This window comes from Coloeus monedula (genome assembly GCF_965178545.1).
Source record: "Coloeus monedula genome assembly, chromosome: 12".
NCBI lineage: Eukaryota > Metazoa > Chordata > Aves > Passeriformes > Corvidae > Coloeus > Coloeus monedula.
This window is the reverse complement of record NC_138792.1, coordinates 12,474,492-12,498,243: the sequence shown is the minus strand read 5'-3', so window position 1 is coordinate 12,498,243 and position 23,752 is coordinate 12,474,492. Positions and strand designations below refer to the sequence as shown.

The following is a 23,752-nucleotide window of genomic DNA, read 5'->3' as shown; positions in this document are numbered from 1 at the left end:
ACTCTTACCAATACTTACTGTTTCTAACACTTAATGTTAGTATGCCTAAGAATCTGCCTGTGGTTGGAGGCGCTACCACACAAAACTGTCATTTATATGTTACCATACTAATAACATACTCTTTTATAGCACTTGCTAAAGAGCTTATAGTAAACAGGAATTGGTCTCATTTTGCAAATTGATAAAGTAAGCTATTTAAACAACGTGTTCATGGGAAACTGGGATTCTGTAAAACAGCTCAGGAAAGAATTTCACTGCACACATACTGGATGATCTCTTTCTTCCCTCCTGCTGCATTTTCAGGTAAACTACTTCCAGCTTCAAAAACTTTACCTATAAAAACCAGCACAAAAGGATTTCACATTAAAAAACAAACAACAACAAAAAAAAAGGCAGATGGGTATACCTTTAAACAATTCTTTTAAATGCTAAGATCTAAGCTGATCCAACTTCCCTTAGATCAAAATTTCACCAATAGCTTTAAAATCAGAGTAGTAGAATCATGCACATTCCTTGCATTTTGGAATTCCTTGCTTTTAGGAAAACAGTTATGCCACCTTCTGGTATTCACAAGAACTACTCGACAAGACAAATATTTTAATACATTCCCATTTTAAATGGAAAAAAAACCAAAACAGTACAAACAGAAAACTCACTTCATCTACGAAACCAATGAAAAATACTGCATTTTTTAAGCTTTGGTTGACTGTGCAACATCACAGCTAAGACTAGCTAGCTTGGACTAGTTTGTGCCCAGCCTCAATGTTCCTAAGCCTGTACTACCCAGGAGATGGATCTGATGATCCTTAGGGGTCACTTCCAACTCAGGATATTCTATGACACCTACTGACAAACACAGTATCCTTCCCACACATTACCTGGTGTGAGACATGAGCTATTCTACCCTTTGCCCCATCTCACCAGCTACAGCAAAGAACTGGGAAAGTCAGAGAGTGAAAAGGCTGAGAAAACTTAAGGAATGGCTTCTGTACAAGAATCAACTGTTATATTGGACTTAACAGCATGGGGTGCAGAGAGGGAAGAAGAAATACACTGAGAGTATATAGCATCACAAAAAGCATGGTAAATGTCGGGTGCTTATTCACCAGCTCTCCAACACAATAAAGAGAAAGCTTTGCATGAAACTAATACTAGCAGAGGTTTGGTGGATAAAAAACGAAACAGTAGAAATGTCTTCACATAACATGCTGCAGCTATCCCACCAGCAGTTTTTCAATAACCGTTTATTACAAAACAGATTCACTGAAGCAAAGTGAGAAAAACAGTTTAAAACAGAAGTGGCTTGTACCCAGTGCTCTGTAGGTGACTTCCGCATTCACATACAAGGCCAGCAATCAAACTTCTCCACCTCACCTTCCACTACCCAAAGCATCCTTGACGCTGTAGTGGGACACATGCATGGTTATGTAAAAACAACTATAAACCCCCTTCCTCCTGTGTTATACCTGGATCTATGCAATTAACTCTGTACTGATAAAAACACAAAGGAAGATGAATTTAACCTATGACTTCAAGAAATTGTTCATCATTTCCAACCTATGCCTTCAATATAAAACTGTTTCCAGATGTCAAATTTCCACCAACAGTTTCTGAAGCAGAAAAAGCTTCAGTGAAGGAAGAAAGAAGACATAGAATTAGGTATGAAGTAACATTTACAAATTAAGCGGATAACTGACTCCAAAGCGTGTCAACTGATGCTTCACAATCCCTCCCGAGACAAACATCTAGTGATTCTCCAATCTTAGACAATCTCTGACACAGAAGTAGGTATTTCTGACTATAATGTTCCACTGTAATTTTGAACTACAAAGTTTAACTATATGAATTTAAAACAGAATTTGGAAGTTTGGTGTAAGAATCAGACAAACCCAAGACCATGCTCAGGCATTAATGTACAAACAGCAGAAACAACATAAGACAGCTGAAATACAAGGACACCTATTTGCATGCCCACTTGCTCATCACATCTTCCCACAAACCTCTGCATATTCTTTCAGCCATGTTTACTCAGCTCTCTGCAGTATGTGTCCCATGGTATAACAATTTTCTGGATCTCTAAACAAAGCAAAACTTACATTAAGCAAAGCTTTGCTTTGATGTGTTCTTCCAATAACAGTGTATTTTACTCATTCTGAAGTTCAGCAGTTTCACTTTCTGGAGATGCTGAAATTACGATTTTGCCCACACAAGACAGAATGATAATATGCAGGAGACTATACACACACACGAGAAATACAAACCATGATTTTCATCACAAGCAACACCATAAATCATGCTGCAAACAGTATTATATTTGCCTGAAAGATTTTACAAGAACCTCTGAAATAACTAACACAACAGCAAAGTTGCACAATAATACTTCAGGAGAATCATGAGAGTAACTCAGACCAGGCAGAATGTCACCGCAACCACCTGAACAAAGTCTTGCTGCATATTGCATGAAGTGTTGCCAGGAAAATTCAATACCATAATCCCACATAACCAACTGTTAAAATAATTCTAGAAAAAAGCCATGCACTAACATCAGTCATGCCTGAGCTGCTCCTGCGTCCTCATGTATCTACAGACATTTAGAACTGGAAACGAGTAGATTTCTGCAATTTACCAAAGCATTTCTTCACTCACTTGGAACACTGAATCTAAATTTCAAACCTTATACTGAAAGCAGTGTTGGTGTCTAGAGATTCAAAAGGCAGTCTCAAAGGAACTCAGTACTTTCATGACACTAAAATTCTTGAAAGCTGAAGCTTTGGAGGCCTTTGAACAGCATATACTGAAAACATGAAAAGAAGGCAAGACTGATTCTGGGAACAGGTGGTAAACCTCTGCTGAGACAAACATACAGTACTCCAAAAGCACAGGATACAGAGGTCAGATCAGGAAGGGAGGAAGGCAAGCAGTAAACCAGATATTTATTCAGTAGGGTCAGTACTGAACTCAAAGCAAAATGCAGCTAGTAGCTTAAGACAAGATGAACATTTGCCACAAGAGTTTCTGTAAACACTGACATTTCCCTGCATCTCCCCTGCAGGGAAACCAACAGTTACAGCAACTATGAACCCAGGAGTTTTACATAAACACTGTTACAGAAGACCGTTCTTTCTTTAGTGCTTCTCATCAAATTTCTGTGAACTTATGTTCTGGCTCATATCCTGAATCAAGCAACATGCACAAACATATCTTCTTCTGTTTGAGTCTTTCACTAAAGTAGAAACATAAGCAAAATACCAACACCTTGTTGTCCAAAAAGCAGCTGCTGGGGAGAAATTTCTAAAACATGCAAAATTTTGCTGGCTTAATGTCCATTCAGGGATTTATTTTTTTGTTGGGTGACAGGGGGGTGTGCAGATGGCACTAATCAAAGACTGATTTATTAAAAGGAAAAGACCTATTTGAAGACTACCAAGTATTTTAAATAATTACATTCAATAAACAGCTAAGAAGTTTTTCAGGATTTTCACTCATTATATCAGGCATCTGGGTGTAAAATCAGTAAATACAGTATCTGTAGATAAGCAGCCTATAATTGCTTTTTATCAACACTCTAGAACAATGCACAAGGCACAATGTGACTAAGCTTTTACTTCAGTACTCTAATCTGATGAAAACCTACAGAATCCAAAGAGCAGAAGTAAAATCAACTAAAATTATTGAGTCTTAGCTTTCTGGTGTTGAATGCACAAATTCCTTTTCACAGCAAATTCCAGCAATGTGATTCAATTCATTTACCCTCCTCCCTCCCTTTGCTCCTGAGTTCTGCAACAGTCTTCTAACCCAGTTAACTGGCTGGAGAAGAAGGCCATTCCTGTTCTCCAGCATCTCTGCTCATTACTCCTGAAGCATATACAGCAGAGGGATGGCTGCTCCAACTGCACACCAAGCCAGCAGCATCACATAATTACTCCTCATCAGCCAAAGTCTTTGCCACACCGCACTGCAGAGCAGCAATGAAAAGGATTTCCGGTTCCCAATGACAGACCAGTGATGTCCTGGCAAACGCCCTGAGCAAAACCCAACACAGACAACCATACACTTTGCTGTATGGGCCGAGCTCTAATTATCTGAAAACAGAACTGAACAGTGTCACACTGCCACTCTAATTACCGGGAGACAGAACAAGAGAGGAGAAAACCTGGCTGTGAGAGCAAAGAGGAGCCCAGACAACAGGCAAAGATGCTGCTCCAGCCAGGAGAGAGCAGCTTTACAAAGCCTGCAAACTCCTCTGCTTCAGCTCTCATGTTCCACTTCACTCCCACATTGCTCTGACTCACTCATGTCACATCAATTTAAGCAACACCAAACACAGCTTTGCTCCTTGTCCAGCTGGGATTCTGAGGGTCTTGCTGACTTGTTGATACATGACCTCTGTGCTCTTTGGGACAACAGAAGCAAAATGAGACCATCTGAAGATTTAACACATTCACCTCAAATTAAATTTCCTCCCAGATCCTTGGTTGATCCACCTCCACCTACCTGGCTGTCAGCTTGGATTCAACCACCCTGTAACAGGTGAGCTGGAGCAGAAGAATTAAAGCAGAATTCAGGAATTTGGAACAGAGTAGTTGCAGGCTGAAAACATTTGGAATCCAACACGATGGAGCTGGATGCGATAACATAGCTTGGGAAAATGGAAGGAGATTAGCAAGATGCTCAAATTTCAGCAATGCCATAGGAAGGTCAGGCATAAATATACACATAATAATGTGACAAGGCAGAACAGCAGTAGTTATAGCTGAAGGTTTTCCGTGACAGACATTGACATTTTAACAGTGCACTATTGCCTTCAGTTATTAAATTTGCTATTATCTGCAGGAATCATACTGATGCTGGATTTCAGATTTCAGTGTGTGTCTGTTTATGGGATTGGAAGTCACCAGGCTGTAGAACACACTGTTTGAAAAACTGAGCTGTTTCCCTGAATGGCTTTCGCTGGTCCTGCAGGATACCTGTATAATACCTCTGAAGATCACATGAAAACTTAATAGTTGCTTCAACTTTCATTCTCCAGAACAGGACATTAATGTAAATATAACCCAACACTTCTCATTATTACAAGATGTCCTTAAGAACATTAGTAAGCTTAAAGTGCAGCTCATTAAAACAGATCAGTTTCAGATGCAAAACTGATCTCTCCATACAGTGAACACAAGCAAGACTTTGTATCCTGTTTTTCCAGCACAGTCTCCACCACTGTGAGATTATTTTCCAAGATATGACCGATTTTGCATCCAAGTGAACTACAACATGAATCAGAGACATCCCAGATGTCCAATGACAATGGAATAATGGGAAATGTATTACCAAGCTGCACACATGAACATACACAGGCAGAACACCTCTAGCATTAAAAAAAAGGAGAAGGTTTTGATTGGTTGAGTTTTATAATGCAAGGGTGGTTTTGTGTTCAGGTGTGGGGGGGTTCTTCTGTTCAAATAAGGCAGAAATATACACATCCATCAGGTTTTTTGGGGTGGGGTGCGGTTTCTTTCATTTAAGTATAGAAAGTACCAAACTATTTGGTAACCATGAAGAAAGGGACATTTTTCTTTTCAAAATTAGGTCACTTCTTCTGTTAACAGCAAAATTAAATAAAACCGGTCAGACACACCCAAAGAAAAGTTCTATTTATTCTTTTCCCTTCCCTTTATGAATAGCAGATAATGCAATTCTTCCATTTTGACTAAATGGAGGGACATTGATTAGAGCTAAACTTCAGCACCAAAAGAATTTTCTGGGAGTAAGCAATTTAGACAGCATTGCTGCTTTTCAAGATTACAACTTTTATTTCAAAAGTGTTCATTTAAATGATCAGCTGCTAGCTAAGGCAGATAAAACTGCATATTAAAATGATTCATTTTTGAAAAAACAGGTTATTTTGTAATGTTTTGTACATTGTCAATATAAAAGCTATGCCAGTTTTTACCCAGAAGTGATACAGACGGTTTAAATATAGGATCACAATAGATAAATTACACGCAGACAAACAAATACCATACTCTCTCAAAGGGACAAAGCTGCACCCACTATGTGAGTAAATTATTTTAGATTTAGGACTTTAAAGCATCTTACCCATAAGCATGAAGTTGCTTTGGTTAAAGCCCTTCTTTTTAACTTGATGCATTCAAATAAACAGCAAACAGAGCAGGGAAACAACTACTCATAACCCTACAACCACCACTCATCAGGAGAACATCTAGAACCAGTAGAGATCCACCCAAGTGACAGAAGACAGAGATAGGAAACAAAAGGGAAAGTGACAATCAGCATGAGATTACACTACACTGCTAACAAGGTGTCATCAGATGGAGAATTTTCCAAAGTCAGAGATTTTCAGAAAAAGCCTGCTTACAGTATATTGGACATCCTACAAGCCAGCCAGACCTTCCAAGCAGCCAGTGAAGATTGCAAGCTCACCTATCCCATTAAAAGTAGCAATTGACCTTCTTAGAATAAAATATGACCTATTTTAGATCCACACCTCTTTGCTTCCCACATGAAGTCCAAGTTGCAAACAATTCATGTGCAAAAGGCACTGGTTTACAAACCACACACTACAGCTGCACTTGGACAGATGGCAGAACCCACAGCCATGTCTAGAGGAAACTGAACTGCAGTTAACCCAGAAACATACCCAAACCAAAACCCTGCTTTTAAATATGCAAGAGAATGTTTCTGCTTTGAACCACTGTTCTTTCCTAATGAAAAAAAAAAAATTAACAGGAGTACACCTGTGTCATGCTTCAATACATTCATTAAGCCTGCATATTACTTTCTAGTCACAGAAGAGGAACTTTTGCTTTTTTATCATATATTCCATCACAAAGAAAACATTTCTTTTACCTAGGCAACTGAAAAAAATTACAGATATTTTCTTTTAATGCAAGTCAACACTAAAGCTATATTGACTCTACTAATGCTTAGGTCATTTTAGTGGTCAGTTAAAAAAAAGATAATTTGGAGAGCTAAACGCATTTATTGAAGAAAAACTTTTTACTGAAGAGGTTAATCCTTCCACTGAAATTAAGAACCATTTTCCCCCTTAACAAGCATAAACACTGTCAAACACACCATACTGAGACCAGATGTAACAAAAACAAGCGTCCAATAAATAAGGTAAGAAATTTATCATCTCCTTAAAAGAAAAAATTCACAGAACTTTTTTCTAGTTCTTGATCTTCTAATTTTAACTCCTACATTAATATATTCAAAAGGCTTCACATGGCAATGGACTTCTAAAGTATTCAAGTGCACATGCCTGTGAGCAAAGGACAAAATTATGAACCTAGTGAGGACTGAAAATATTTGTAACATCACCGCTAAGAACACAGAGATGACTGCTAAATAAAATGAAGTACAAAAGAGTAACTTGAAGGAAATAGGACTGAACAGGTACTGGTTGGGATTACTAGAGACTGGAAGCTTTCAGAGATGGAGAGAACACATAAATAAGAACTCTGCTCTAAGGAAAGCTTTTATAATTTTTTTTCTTCAAAGTTTCACAGCATTATTCATTAAAGAGCCATTTTTCACACTAAGCAGAAATGTGACTGACCAAAACACTGCTAAGAGGTTGTGTGCACTCCGAGTGACAGCAGTATGCAAGTCTGAAAAGTGAAACCTGAGACTAAATATGCTCAAATCACCATAAATGCATCCAGCAGACAAAAGGTACTTGTGTGCCTGTTTAAAAAAAATTTAAAAAAAAAAAAAAAAAAAGGCAGAAAATCTGTTGCTTCTAATCAAATATGTAAGGAAAAATCCCCCCAGAAGCAGAGAGCAGCATACTGATGAGTTTGGTAATTCTTCAAGACTGATTTAGCTACTGCCAAGACATAACTTCAATAATTTAAACTGTTTTCCCATGAATTACCTGTTTAGACTGAGACAAAAGTACACAAAATCAGTGAATGAAACTACAGAAACTAATAAGATTTCTTCAGTCTAAATTTGCTAAAAGAGGGCTGCTTAATGTCAATACATGCGTTGGAACAGAAATAATCGATCATTTATTCTTAAGATGAATGCTCAAAATGGTTATATTAATCTAGTTAAATGAAAGGTTTAAAATGCCATTAGCAATCCAAACGAAAAAAGTGGAAGCCTTACATGGCATTAACAGAAAATCCTAGTCATGAACGATGCCTTTTGCTGCAGTAATATTTTCACTCACCTAAAAGGAAAATAAATCCTACCAATATACTGAAACACGCATAGCCAGGCTGTTACATTTTGTACAATGGTGAAGAAAAGCACATGATGGATCCCCGTCACTTTCTCAGACAAACACCAAATCAAAACTATCATTCCTGACAGGATGTCAGGATGTAAAGTTCCTTTACAAAGCAGTGTCAGAAATCTTTGTGCCAGCAGCACATTTCATTGTAAACTTAAGACCCCTAATCTTACCTTTTCCTTTCCATTTAAGTATGATGTCCCTATTCAACTGCAAAATCCATGAAAACTAATCAAGATATTTGAGCATGGAGCTCAAAAATTTCCTACAGAAACATCCTGCACTACAAAAATAATTATTTTTCTTGTTTTTTTGAAAGAATGGACCCAGTTACTCCAACATAAATTAACCACATCAGCCAAACTACCATTACGGGTGTACAAAGTACAGCACAAGATAATATAAACAATGTTATAGCTCCCATGTTCATGTTATAAAGGAACAATTATGTTTTAAGTGAGGATCTAATTTCAAGAAAAGACACTGAAATAAGGTTGCTGGAAGTTCTGTCAGGTTAAGGTAATCAAGTCTGCATTAAATGACTGCTGTAGATCTATGGAGTCCATCTCCTGTTTCCTATAAGAAATTAAGTCTTGTGGTTTCAAAAAATCCTAAATCACAGAAAGCCAGAAAGCAGATGAGACATTCTAAAACATAGAATCACATCTAAACACAAGTTTCCAATATCTAAAATGTACTTGTAGAGAAGATGGGAACTGTTCCCTTCACAAGGATACACTTACCTCATTTTTTCATCAAAAATCTCTCTTGAAAACGTGTTAAGAACCAAATTACTTTCCAATGAAAATCAATATTAAGTTGTTTTTGTCACCACAAAGCATTCCAGACAATGAAAATATTCTGCATTATAAAAAAAGGAAAAAAAAAATCACCAAACTTTACTAGTTGTTCTCTGTGCCAACAAAGCATCAAGAATTAAAATTAAATTCAAAAGTTGAACTAGGTTTTCAGACATTTTAATTTTATAAAGCCTTGGGTGAAAGTGACAATATTTATATCAAAATAATCTTCTCATCTCTTCTATCCACATGCTACCTCGAGTTTTGGAAAGATCTACATTTATGCTTTTTATCTTGCCTGCAGCAGTACATCACTAGGGACATGCAGTTTTGCCTGACTGGTAATTTGTTTGCTGGGAGCAATAAAGAAAGAGTGTTTTGTTTGCAGGATCCTGTCCCTTGGCATGAAAGTGAAGACATAGGAAACATGAAGGGTGCTGTTTCTCTAAAAAACTTACACATTCAGACCAGCAAGGGCCTTAAACAAATGCATTTACACTGCTAAATTACTTTCATCAATTTATGTCATCAATTAGGACAAACTGGGAAAAAGCCATCCTCTGGAAGTGTACGGTGCAGGTATAAAGAGTTACTGGCAAATAGACAACAACTTTTTCCAAAACTTTTTCTACATCATCTTCAAGATGCAGCCTTTTCTGCCTTGTTATCTAGTCAGGTAAAGTCCATCTTTCACAAAATTAAATTGTTCTGGCTTCCGACAAGCCCCACATTTCTTAATCTTTGAAACTACTCAACTGATTTCCTGCCTTGTCTCTTCAGCCATATTAACTTACTACAGCACATCCATCCAATACTCCGGTTTCTCTCACCACATCCAGCATGAAAAGCTGCTTTCAATGCCCTTCAGGGCTCAGCTTTGCTGGTTTTGCAACACTTTTTGCCCTCAATTAGATCAACCTTTGGCAAAGCATCCAACAAACACTTCTGTGTTCTCTTCCATGGGACCCCTAACGCACAAAGGTGCCAGAAAAGAAGCAATAATAATTTCTTCTTCAGAACAACACCAAGCTGGCAATGGCACATGGCACTCAGCAGTCAGAGTGATGATATATGGCAACTATCACTTCTTAGGCACTCAAGCTGATTTTCCACAAATCCCCAGACAATCCACAAGCTCTTACTGCAAGAATTGGGAGCTCCAGGCTAGCACAACACAGGCACAGCATTATAAGTACAATTAAGCAGCAATTGTTAAGGTAACACTTTGCCCCTTGTAATCCCAGTACAAAAACCTGGTAATCTCTGATCAAAAGCCACCAAAACCATGACAAGGGGTGCAAGCTGATTGCAGAGCACTCTGCTAGCACAGTAACAGCAGAGACTCAGGCCTTTCCATCAGCTGCAAATACCCACATGCAACATCTGTTGAATCAGGGCTGCTTAGAAGCAAGGATTAAAGCGGGAATCAGACAACATTTTAAAAAGCATTTTCCATGGATTTTTCTCTTTAACTGAAAAGATTATGAAACCGTTCCTTATTACAAAAAGAAAAAAATAAAAATCAACAACAAAACTATTCAGTTTGGCTCCTTGAAGTGAAAGCAATTTTTAGTAAGTTGTGCAAAACTGTCCAAAGACTAAATTTTAAGGAAGTTTTGTTAATTTAAAAAAAAAAAACAAAAAAACAACCCACACTTCATGTTGCACTAAGGAGCTCATCAAAATTCAGCTGTAGACATAGTAGGCATGTGCTGGATCAGTTCAGACTTCCTGAAATGCCATTTACAAGCAGTGAATTTCAGGTAAGCCAGGTACACTAAAAAGGAAGTGAGACCAATAGAACAGGATTCGCTACAATGAACTCCGTAATACAAATCCATATTTTAAATCAGTGCAAGTAATTCTTGTTTTATGTAAACCATTCTACTGCAAAATCAGCTTGTACAGCACACAGACCACTGTTAATGCAGCGTACACACCTGGCTTGTGAAAAACACACCCTAGCAAGCAGGAGGCAACCCAGCAAAGGACACAGTACCAATGCGTAGAGTGTAAAGCTGCAAAAGATCTATTGCTTTCCCTTCAACATCCTAAAACACTTCCCAAAACAGCTCAGAAGGACACCTGTACTAAATCAGAATATAAACTGCTTCACTGCATAGCCACTGCAACCTCTATTAAGACATTGTGCCACAGCAAAATAAACCTCTTGTGCTGTTACTTGGAGAAAGGAAAATCCTTCTACAGTCCTTAATGAAATCTAATCTATAATCTCAAAACCATTCAGCAATTTCACCCCCTGCACAACATTTGCAGGAACACAACTGTGCTTCTATGCTTCCAAGCTAAACAGGATTACTTCACTGCCTAAGTACACTGGCATTTTGGCTCAATCCCTGTCTTGGCAGTTTAGGGGCCAATTCCTAAATTGAACTCCAAGATGGACAAGTCTGACAATACCAGTCATTGTAAAATTTCAAAGCAAACAGGGTGGCATTCTACATAAAGATTTATGTAACTTAAGTTGAGAAGCAGACCTGTCTGTTAATACATTAAGGGAGATGCAGGACAATACATATATGCAGCACACTTTTACAGAAACTTCAATGCTCTAGCTTGTGTCTGCCACAAGTTATCTGAGGTCCCTCCTCTCTTTGTACATCACTTCCAAAGTTTATCTGCTCCAAATGAGCTTTTCTGTTCATATTAATGACCTAGAAGGTAACACTGCTTCCATCCTCGACCCTGTCTAAGTGAACAGCTTAGCTTGCTGCAGCCTCACACAGAGCAGGGACAGAAGCTCTGCCCACCAACACCTCACCTCAAACGGGGCAGGGACCTGAAACTCCCCCATTTCTACATGCAGCAGATTACCTCAGGTCAGGGCTCTGTGCAAGGACAGCCTTAAACCACTGCACTGAACATAAAGTAGCAGAAAGCAGAATTTTTACAATGCTGAGGTATGTGTATTAAAACACTGTCTTCAATGAAATATTCTTCCAAATTTTAAGTCAGATGATCAACTTTTTCCTGCCTGGATTTGCATAATGAACCAAATTTAAATTCACATATCTATGGTGAAATTAATCAAATTATTATGAAGCTTATTGGCTGGCCCAAAAGCATCTAATCAATTTATTTAGAAGTGTTCTTAAAATGTTTGTGAACTTACAGATTTCCCATCTCTTCAGTATTCTGTAAAGGACTTGCATTTCATCTGCACTCTCCAACCCTCATAAAGCCTTTCCCTCATATAAGTCACATGTGGCTACAACTTCAGCATATTAAAGCTCATTCATTATCACCTACACTTAACAAATCCATAGTGATGAAATAAACTCTGCTGACAAAATTTTGATTAGATAAGCATTGCATGTAAGAAAAAAGCTGTACGTAAGAAATCCAGGAAAGTGAAAGAAAAACCTGTATTGTCTCCACAAAGACAACAGGACCATGACATTTGGATCCCAGCTTCTCCTCACTACCAAATGAAAAAAATCCTGATATGAAACCAGCTGCTGACTGTCAATTATTTTAAGAGCATAAAGCTTTATATGGTTACAGAGAGGAAAGGCCAACAGAACATATTAATTAGTCCATTCATGAGGAAACTGAATAGCTTAGATACAGCATGTCCCTTCAGTGTCCAACTTGTCACACACACCCCTGGATCTACTGACTACCAAGGGCACAGCTCAAGTACCTTTTACTATTGTACAAATTAGATTCACTCAGACATGGGCAGATATCAAATAAAACAAGGCACCCTCATTCAGCCTGTCCAGAAAAAAAACCAGCATAGGGAATGCTGTGCATCTGAGTTTTGGTTGAACTTCATGTTAAATATTATCCACTACATTTAAGAATTAATATTTCTGAAGTTTATGAATTTAGGAGTCAGTATTACATGAAAATGAAAAACTTTTTATTGTACATTTGTTCTTTATTAGAAAAGCTACTTTTTAACTTAATGGACTAAATTGCAGTGTGTATTTCAAGCCCTTTAAAGCCTTCCGCATGAGCATTCAAAAGGTGAAATGTTTTTCCATTTTTCACCAGAAATTCTACACATCAAGTACACAGTAATAACCACAAAAAGAACAATAGCAACAGGCAAATAGCAATTTCCTTTATACAGCCCACAAACTTGATAAATACTTCTCAAGATATTACAGCATAAAGGTTAAAGCCACGGTTATGATCATGCAGAACTGGGAAAACAAACAAGTTCCTTCAGCTTCATCCTGCACCGAAGACTAAGCTCTATTCAATTCACAACTTATCCCATTATATCTTACACACATTCACCCTTGCAATAATGCCATAAGACCTAATGGAACTGTCCACATAAATATTACCTGTTATTGCAGCTACTAGTGCTGACACAGAGGAGTATTAATGTAGGCAAATCCCAAAACACTCCTCATGGTGGGTGTCATTGGCTGTGAGTCTTGTCCACTCAAGTTATCAGAGCACAACCTGACCCAGCCCAGTGCTGCAGACCATGAAAAGGTGACTGCTATGCAACTAAAATGTCCTTAACAGCAACCATCTGCACAAATTAAATGCCAGCTCCACAAAATAACTGTTGTGTACTTTACAGAAAGTCTTTTCTGAAAATGACCTCACTAAAATACAGTCAACGTCTGTAAAGAAGCTCCAAGAAAAATGTACGTATTATCAGTAACTGTAGCATCACCATAAGAACACTTCAAGGTATACAGACCGATACTTGGAAAATTTATACCTAAACTTCTCATTTGATAAAAAAAAAAAATCTACCAAGTTCCAATTTTATTAAGCAGATACTATGAAAGAGATCTTATTTTTAAAATAATGAAATAATGAAGAATATTGCATATTATCGTTGCTACTCAGCCAACTGCAGCAGAGACTTCGCGGACCTTGTCCACAAGTGATCTCAACATAAGAGAGTAAATCAAATCAACACTATCTCCTGGGTAAGTCAGCTGGATCAGGACAAAGATTTCTCTGGCTGCTTCATAAAGAATCCAGTATCTGGACCGGAGACTGTTATAAAAAAATCCTCACAGGGCCTTCCTGAACCAGCAAGCAGAGCCTGGAAGAAGCCAAGGGAAAGATGACTACAAACCAATGTTATCTTTAAGCTGATTTTCTCTTGAGTGAAAGCAAGACAGCCTTTCAAATCAGGCACTATTTGCAGATGCCAAACCAGAATGAGGACATTAAGCAATAGTGACTTTTTTTTTTTTAATTAGTTACTAAACAAATCACAAAACCACATCTATGAAAATATCCAAAAGGTTCCAGGAAGAGGGAAGCCTAAAAACCATTTAGCCTTTCTCTTAGATCTAGGTAACAAGAAAGGCCAATCACATGTAAGAACCCAAACTGGTTCCTACCTAGAAGTTGAAGCAATTACTGGTCTATTGTAATAAAAGGATTTTTCTTCAATTTAAGAAAAGAACAAAGAAAAAATTTTCATTCTGTAGCTTTAATGCTACAAACATAGGAAAACTTAGAAATCAAGGTGCCTGAGGGAAGAGCAGCTCTTCTAACTTGAGCTCTTTCATGCCAAGAAAAGCTCTGAAGTTGTCTACAAAGGCACTGTTCTCCTAGATAATGATCATCAGAACAAAGCAACAGCTCCAGAGTATCAAAGTTTACGGTTTAAAAGAAGACACTCAAGCACATTACTCATATTACACTTACACAAAAAAAAAAAGAAGCACAAAGACTATCATGGAAAATACTAAAATAAGATGCTGCTTAATCCACAACTGTTACTGGAAATCTGGCAAAAAAAAAAAAAAAGAAAAAAAGAAAACACTGGGACTAATTACTCCAAAGAAATGAGCTGGCTGAGGAGCCTACAGCACTAGAAACACAGCATTTTTATGGAATCCATCTGAAAAATAAGACATTGCATCACCTAATTGTGGTCTCTAAAACTGACCTTGTCTCCACAAAAGCAAATCCTTTAAGTACTTAATTAGGTACAGTTATCATGGAGGTTCTTCCTTTCCTGTAATGTTTTAGGAGTGTGGTTTAGCTACTTGATCCCCGAATGTTCTTGTTTATTCCAGCAGACAAGAACTACAAATTTTCAGGAAAGCTTCCATTGACTGCTACTATTCCCATCATTGTTATGGCAGATATAGCAGACTTGTGTGGTAGCCGATTGACCAGTGGTACAAGAGACAGAGAGGGATCTTGGTAAGACAGTCTCTGGTGCCAAAGACTTAAGATTATGGTGAGGGAAAGAAGCCTCTCCCAGGATGCCTTGTCCAATTATGGTAATGTACCCCAGCTCAGCTTCCCCGGTTGACTCTTGGTGCTAGCCACACCCCTGTACTCAAGCTTGAGCTGTTGCGTACTCAAGAGTCATTTGCCTCTAGAAACCTTCACAAGTTATAGCAATAAACTACTTTCTGTGGAACTCTAAGCAAGGACCCTTCTCAACTGCTTGTCGTCGGCTTAATATTACTGAAGCCATCCCTGTGTCTGTGTGCTTATGCATGTGAGCCACAGAACTATAGGAGACTCAGTAATAGACTTGCAATCCAAAATTGGACGAGGACAATAAAGTGTTAAGAACCTGACATGCAGAATAAGCTTTTGTAAGTAACAAGTTAACCCTGCTAAAGGTTCCCCATACCTACCATGTCAGCAGTTTTACTGCTGTCTAGAACACTTTCAGCAGTCAACAGTAAAAGCCTTTGGTAGACTGATCACTACAGACAGGTAAAGCATTGTGGTTAATCACTTATGAAACCATACATTGCTCTGTCCTCCAGCTCTTTCCTTCAACAATCAGGTTTGTCCATGGTTCCCATGAAGGGCTCTACACTCACAGCTTTCCAGACTCAAATAAAAGTGTTAGACAAATGGCACAGTTATTCTAAGTTAGAGAATAATAAAAAAAAAATTAATTCCCACATTAGCATTTTGGGCTTTTTAGAAAACATACGTCAGTTACTCACAAAGAGTCTCTCCACATCATCTCTGATAAGCGGAAATATCTCCTCTGTTCTTCATGTACCTGTGGGCAAACAGAAAAGAACTGAAGCAGAGTCACAGACAGACATCCACAGATAGCACCTGCCTCTCAGATCCCATGGATTTTCACAAAACAAACCAAGATTTGTTCCAAACGTTCATGCACAATCTGTTTCCCCATTTCACTTACTTTCCCTGGTAAAATTACAGAGATGAAGGAGCACAAACAAAAGCAAGAAAAGCGCTTCTTGTTTGCATGCATTAGGCTGCTCTTTGCTGTGGAAACAAGGATGAATTATGAAAACTAATCAAGTGAACAGAGCGCACATGGCCTAGATTTTTCAAATAATCTCTTGGTTTAACCCAGTTGTTCCTGAGCCTGCCTATCCCATGAACAATTTACTAAAATGAAAGCTGTGACTCATTAAAGCCACTTTTTTAGAGAGAGAGAAACAGCTCAAATTATTTATAGGCAAGATGTAATCACATTAATTTGTATAGAAGAGGCCAAAACCTTAATGACTTCCATTTCTAAGATCCAATACTACAGTTGATAAACAAACTCCTAGTTCTTTTTTTTTGATGTCTCAGGAGTATGGTATCTTACAGCCTTTAACCAAAATGAAAGACTACAGACTATATTCTGGCTTGTGAAATCATACCTCCACTTGAAGGGAGAGTGAAAAAGTTGTAATATTTCTATTTGCTGACATTTATTTATTAGCAAACATTGCAAAATATGAACTATGCAATACCCCTGAAAAGAGCCACACTTCAGATTTTTGGTCTTTTACATATTTTACATTTATAAACATAACTGAATGATAAAAACTTAGTAGCTGTATGCACTGGATATTTCTTTAAGCAATTTGCTATTAATTCACAGCCCAAAGAAGAAATTCCTTTTTCTTAATCAATACTTTTAAGACACAAAAGCAAGTTTTTAGGTAAGGTCACAAAACAGTAGCAGTTTATCTATAAAAAAAATAAAAGCTTCTATCTCATCCTCTCCCCTTCAACTGCTCTGTAACATGACAAATAAAATTTTGACTTCAGAGAGTAGACACAACCTCTCCTAATTTAAGAGCCTGTCTAAAATCTTATTTTGCTAAAGCAGACTTAGACATTTAGCAGAAGGAAATAGCACACAGTATTTGTAAGCATGAATTGTAAATTCAGTGTATGCTTTGCAATACTTTAAATATGCCACAACTGAGACAGCATCAAACCAAATTGTTTGACAGCACCTAACTTGCCCATTCCCTCCCACTGACACTACAGCAGTTGGTAGAATAAAGTGGTTCTTAACTCCTGGTGTTGCTACACCTTAGGACATCCTTTTGTTTTAAATAAACTTCAGGTTTTCCTCTGTTAAAGAAGTCTGCAGAGTAAACAGGATGGGTTTTATCCATCCTCCATCACAAAACTAGCATTCAGAAAGTGCCACATCACCTGAGCTGTTCTCCTACCATCATTACTCTGTTATTTGTGAAGTCCTATGTGATGTGCAATGTGGTTACTACAATTAGGATGGATGCTGTAGTCTCAGTCCTTGTTTTACCATCCTGTGGGCATTGCACAGGCTTCTCTAATGAGACCTATACATTACACAACAATATGAAGGGATCAAAAAAATTCCATGTTAAAACAGAATTTTTCACACTCAGAAAAATTTTAGTTAACTTTTATCTTTAACAATAGAGCTTCTATCACCCTCAGTGTTGATTCTCCATTCCCAGCATACAGATATCAGAAATTCACACCTCGGCTTATACCTCTGCCACAGAAAGGACAAATCTGATCACCAGCACAAACTTGCATCCCCCTGCCAGGAGCTGGGGGCTGAATTTCTGATTACTGTGCAAGGTCCTGAGATCTCTGGTTTGCAGGGTTTGCTGTTGTAGCTGCTGTTATATTTTGCCATCATTCCTTCATAAATGCAAAAAGAAGTACATATATTAATGAATAAGGATTCATTTCCTATATAAACGATTACATTTGTTTTAACCATCTTTAGCTTGAATACAGGAAGACAATTTAAAAGAGGTGTGGTTGAGACCCATGTAAAATTGTTGAGCATTCCTGAGAAGTTAGACTACTTCCAATTCCAACTCCATAAAGCAAACACACTGCATGCATTGTCATATGCCGTTGAATGCAGCTCACATGGTGGATACCCTGTGAAACTTATTTTATGCCTGTAATTCATCTGTCAGGAAGCTCTAGATTATTCAGGGTTGATAGTGCACACTGCTTATGTAGGTTACTTGCATCAGTTACAGCCAGCTCTTCGGAAACAACAGCAAATTAGTGACACAAGAGATGCCAAGGAGTGACAAAGTGTGCAGGGCACAGCCTAGGAAGCCATTAAATGAACAAGCCCACACATCCTCAGGGGCAAATGCAATCATCCAGGGAACATGAGAAATACTTGTCAGGTCAGAGGCCAGACGTCAGCAAACATCATTCCTATAGCAGGCAAGTTGTTTTTAAATTATTCTCAGAAATCACAAAGTGGATGCTGGGATTGAGCCTGATTTACACTGGTAACACAGTCCTTCCTCTAGCACAGCAGATAACCTGAATCAAAAATTAACAAAACACAACTGCTGAAAAACAAGAGTGCTCATGAAATCCAAGGGAGGAAGAGGTTGAATTCTCACTTGGGAACACTACTGAGGGCCACAGTCCCATGTTACTTAGTTTGACCCAACTACCACTCGCCTACCTCGTGCTGGACCAAACTACCCAGTTGCACAATCCAACAGAAAACAGCGGTCAGGGGACAAGCAGTGCCAGCACAGCCAGTGCTGCCTCAGCCTGGCAGCTGCAGCAAATCCCTGGCACCCACCACGCAAAGAGAGAAGGAAGCAGCACTGTCCCTTTCAGCAGCAACTGATTAAATCTGACATCGATCTACACTCTTAAAAGAATGGCTTTAATCTCTAAGTAAATAATAATAAGAGAACCTCTCTAAACACAGAGAATATATGCCTAAAAAAGTGTTATCATCTTAGAAGTCAGATGCAGACCAGCCTGATGTACGCAGTTTTCAGCATGAACTTCGTACACATTTCCGGAGAATAGCACAGCCTCCCAGTTTTTATAACAGGCATCAGAGTTGCATTGCCCAAGAGCAGCATTAACTTATATCAACTATAACCTGATAATCATTACCAAGCAGAATAATTTACTAACTTCCACCCACAGACCAGAAGTATATAAGTACTTAAACGTTTTCCATAAAAATCGAGTCCAGACACAAAAGAAGCACCATATTATAGATTACAGAAAATACAACTGAAGCTACCAACTTGCTTCAGTCAGCCAAAGTCCTACATTTTGAAAAACTCAGTGTCATAAAGGAAGATGACAAACTGTTGAAACACATCTCTGGGTAGCAGAACAGATCTTATCCTAACAGAAATTTTGCAACTGTATTTGTAAAGAAGTCTTACCCACCAAAAGCAGTGCTACGGTGCTTGTCAACTGCAGTTACAGAATGGCCTTCATTAACGTACTTTAAAAATATGTTTGATAAGTATTTTTTTCAACCTATTTTAGGAACACAAAATAAAACAAGCTTCAGCATGCTCACACAAGCTTGGAAGTCTTCAGTAATACTTCAAGTATTAAAAAACCCCAAGCTTCTTGGTGTAGTATTTCACTCACACAGAAAGAGAAAACAGTTCCCTGAAGCAGACAGAGTCATTAATACACCGCATATAAACCACACCTAAGTAAAACACCTGCAGTTTAAAATGGCACCATAGGCAAGAAGAAAATGCTATATTACATTGAATAGCTGTGCTAAGCCTAACAGACCTGGGTTGGATGTCCTTATATTATACTCTCAACATTAGGAGCTTCAGCAATTACAGCATAGCATAATCCAGTCCCAAGGAACGAATGGACTTCTCTCCCATTACCTTGAGCCCTAACAAGATCATCTCCACACACAGCAATCCTAGCCTGGGACCAAAGAGAGGGGGACAAGGAATAGGCTGCAGATGATACACCACAGTCACAGTGAGTCTAAGATGCCAGCACAGGGAGGGGACAAGGATGCAGCAGAGACCAGTTCCCCAAAACACAGGAAAACACGTGTGAGACTAGCCAGCTCCCTGCCAGAGCCACAATGACCTGACAGGTTAGTGACTTACCTGGGTTCACATCAGCTCTGTTCCCTGGACAGCAGCACTGCTCTGTCTCTTCTGCTCTTGGCTCAAACATCTGCACCCTCTCATCATCCCCAGCTGCAGTTCCAAGCACTGTTCAGAACTGTGCACAGCACCCAGATGGTCTGGCAGTGGCAGCTACCCAAAATGCTGTTGTCCTCCCACTGCTGCTCCTATAGCCACAAGACAGAGCAGGCCCCTACCAGTGCGATGCCCGTAACTCCTGCTGTTTGCCCATGTCCAGACAATAAAGCAGCTTCCATGCCACCCCTCTCCTAAAGGCAGTGCGAGCTTCTGCCTCTGTGCTTGTGACTGGAGGAAGATTTTTAATCATTATCTCCCAAGAGCGCTGACAGTACAAAGTTGCGAGTCTTACCCGCCATGGATGGCTTCCATTTGCCTGGAACTGCATTCTGGACAGTCTATGTCACAGATTTAGAGGCACCAACTAGAACTCTGGAAGCATTAATGAAAAGGCTATTTCACATCAGACTGGAAACAAGTGATAAAAACAGGAGGTAAAAGCCTGTGAAGCTTCCTAGTAAAACAATGCACATACACTGCAGCAGAGTGAAATCTTCCAGTCTTCACAAGTGACTCCTGGATAGCCAGTATACATTATCAGGCAATAAAAGCAAAAAAGCTCAGAACATTAAAGCCCGTTTTCCCATTTTCTGCTGTAAAACCTTTTGGCACCCTCTCCTATATCACACACCAGAGTATCAGAACCACCCACATCACTGAGAAATTGAATCCTTGGTATTTCCTTATTGCTACCATTCAAGTATCCTTGTGACAAGCCACCTTGGAATCACTTTCCATGAACTCCAAGCCCTCCCACCTGCTGTTACTTCCATCAACAATGTCCATTACCTGGAGGCTCCACCTAAGCTACATCCTTGGGAGAAGAAGAATCTACATACACAAATAAAGGCTTGGGAAAAATACTCCTAGATCAAGTTAGTCAGTATGATTTCCAACACCAATCACTGTTAGCAAGCTTACTAATTTTGCAGTGCTGTTATGGGCAAAGGTGGAAGCTAAGGGAACACCAGGCTGCTGATCAACTCAGAGGCATTAGTTTTCCTTTACTTTCTAAAGCTATTTTGAGCAGACCTTGAAATGGCACAAACACTGAACTGACAATTCAGGACACACTAGGTCAGAAATTTACCCAGCGCACAACACAGCTAACACCAGTCACTGCCTTATCGTAAGCCTCACAAATGACATGAGAGCTGAGTGAGATGCGCTCCGCATGTTGATCATTCAGCTTTAGTTAGTGGCACATGGATATTTTCTAACACAACAGTTTTAAAAGCAAAATGAGATTTGGATTTCTGATTACACTTATGCTAGAAATGGACGTTAAGAACCTCCCAAACACAAGGATCTTGAACACCAGTACAGTAACAGTCCAGCTTTTTTGGCTCCAATAACCACCTTGAAAGAAAAGCCAAAAGAGAAGCCATACAACGTTTAGATAATTGATTGGCAGGGAACAAAAAATGCCAGGATCATTCCAGATGTCCCACCTTGTACCAAGAATCATTTCTACCCTTAAAATGCCTCTTTCTTAATCATCACTAATGAGTGATTATTCTCTGACATTACAGATATTTGCTGTCAGAAAATGGTTTGTCTGAGCAAATCTGTGAATATCAAAGTTTCTTATCTTACCTCTCAAACAGTGAATTTGCTAAATAAGACAGTTCAAAATGAAGGATTGTCTTACCTCTGAGCAGCACAGCTTAAATTGTTAGCTCAGTCAATCCACGATCAATGCAGCTTTAGCTGCATTCTGGTAAGATTTCAAAGCTACTTAATATTCTACAAATATATACATTTATCTTTTTCAGGTAAGCTGAACAAACTTCTCAGAAGGCCAAAAGCAATCAGTCTTAGCAGAATCTGCTTGAGTTACATATCCTACTTTGTACAAAGCACTAAGCTTCCTGTGTCTTTGTCAGCTCTAATAAAGAACATAAGGCTCTGTAATTTGATCTACAAGAATTTAACAATTATAGAGTTTGTTCATCAAAAGAGAGTTCTGATATTTCCAAGACCTTAGTAGTGCCTAACATCTCAAGTATATAAACCAGCTTTTGAAAGCCCTTGGAAAAAAACTGCTCCCAGGGAAGAATTAAACATGACATGGTCAGAGAGTCCTACAAAAGAAAATTAAATATTTTTTCATTTGAGCATTTGCATGTTAAGTATTTACACTGCTGTGAAGAGTTTAGAGTGCAGGAGTTTTCAAGAGATGTACATTTCCAGTGGACTATATCCAAATTATTATATGTAACAACACAAAAGCCTTCTAATTTCTGTCCCAGTGAAGGCTGACAAATTGTGTAAGTTTTCAGCAGACATTGTTGACACTTTCGAAACATGTTACTCACCCACACAGCCTCTCAAGTCATCTATTTTGTACTGGGAAAATTAATCAGAATAATTTTCAATGTGTTAATTTAAGGAAGTCTACTGCAACATCTGGAAAAGGCTATGTAAGGAATACAGAGCACGTACATACATAAATATTTATGTATCCTTCAAACTAGGAAGTCTCAGACTACCAACAGCACAAAAATATCTGAATATTTTGATCAACACTCAATATCTTTAAAGCTATCTTGCTTTCTTGGCTACATGAACTGTTTAATTAACCTCCATTAAACACCAAGTTTCATATCAGAAAAGCTCCACACAAAAGTCAGACAGGAAAGCTCAGACTGAAGACCTAATTGGCCATGCTGTCTAACAGCAGGAGCAGTGACAGTGAAAGAACACTGCCTTCTGGCAGCTTCCCTCTGCCAGGGTTTTAGGGACTTTCTCCCACAAACTGCATCTGGAATTCAGGCTTGAGCACTTCAAAATTCACTTTTTTTCTTCCATTAATTTGTCTAATCACATTACAATCTAATTTGCACTCAAGATATCCCATGACAATGGAGTCGTGATATAATTATACACTGGGTAACAATGGAGTTTCCCAATATAATTACACATTACAGGAAAGCATCCTTCAGCTACCACCTCAAAAATTTCCTAATACACCACCTGAGGGGAGGCACGGGGTTTCCCTGCCCCTGGTCAGCCTCATTTCCCATTGGTTGGTTTGTGTTCCCCTGTGTGGCCAAGGACCCTTGGGGCCCGTGACTGTAAGAGTTCCTCGGCAGAGCCCCGGCCACATGGCTGGAAAAATAAACATCTCTGAAATATCTACCAAGAATCTGGCCATATATATTTCCCTTCCACGGGACTCCTGGTTTGATATATGCATGTTACAGTAATCCCCACTGTAGCAAATGGTGGAGGAATGCAGGCAGGTCACCGATCCCTAAGGACAGAAAATTCACGAGTAAAAACCACTCTAGATCTCTCTCTTCTCATCTTGGTTTGGATATTCTCTCTGGACTATGGAAGAATCGCGATAAATGGGGCTCTCTGAGCCACAGAAAAAAATGTATCTAGAAGTTAAAGGAATCCTTGAACAACAAAACAAAAAAGTAATGCAACCGGGAGATCTAGAACATTTTTTAAACTGGCTTTTCAAAAGTTTCTCCTGTATTTCTCGA

The 23,752-nt window shown here is 38.7% G+C and overlaps 1 protein-coding gene across 2 annotated transcripts in view; it reads right to left on the bottom strand.

The window, feature by feature from the left end:
* The window catches only part of KLHL13 (kelch like family member 13), an 85,866-nt gene that overhangs the window by 49,876 nt on the left and 12,238 nt on the right, over nt 1-23,752 (bottom strand). Inside the window, exon 2 of one of the 2 annotated variants that reach the window (XM_082289549.1) lies at nt 15,981-16,039. In XM_082289549.1, coding sequence (XP_082145675.1) covers nt 15,981-16,000 — 20 coding nt within the window. In that variant the 5' untranslated portion in view covers nt 16,001-16,039. Of the gene's footprint in view, nt 1-8,997; nt 9,099-15,980; nt 16,040-23,752 lie in introns of those variants that run through there. The other variant, XM_082289550.1, reaches the window with a different exon arrangement.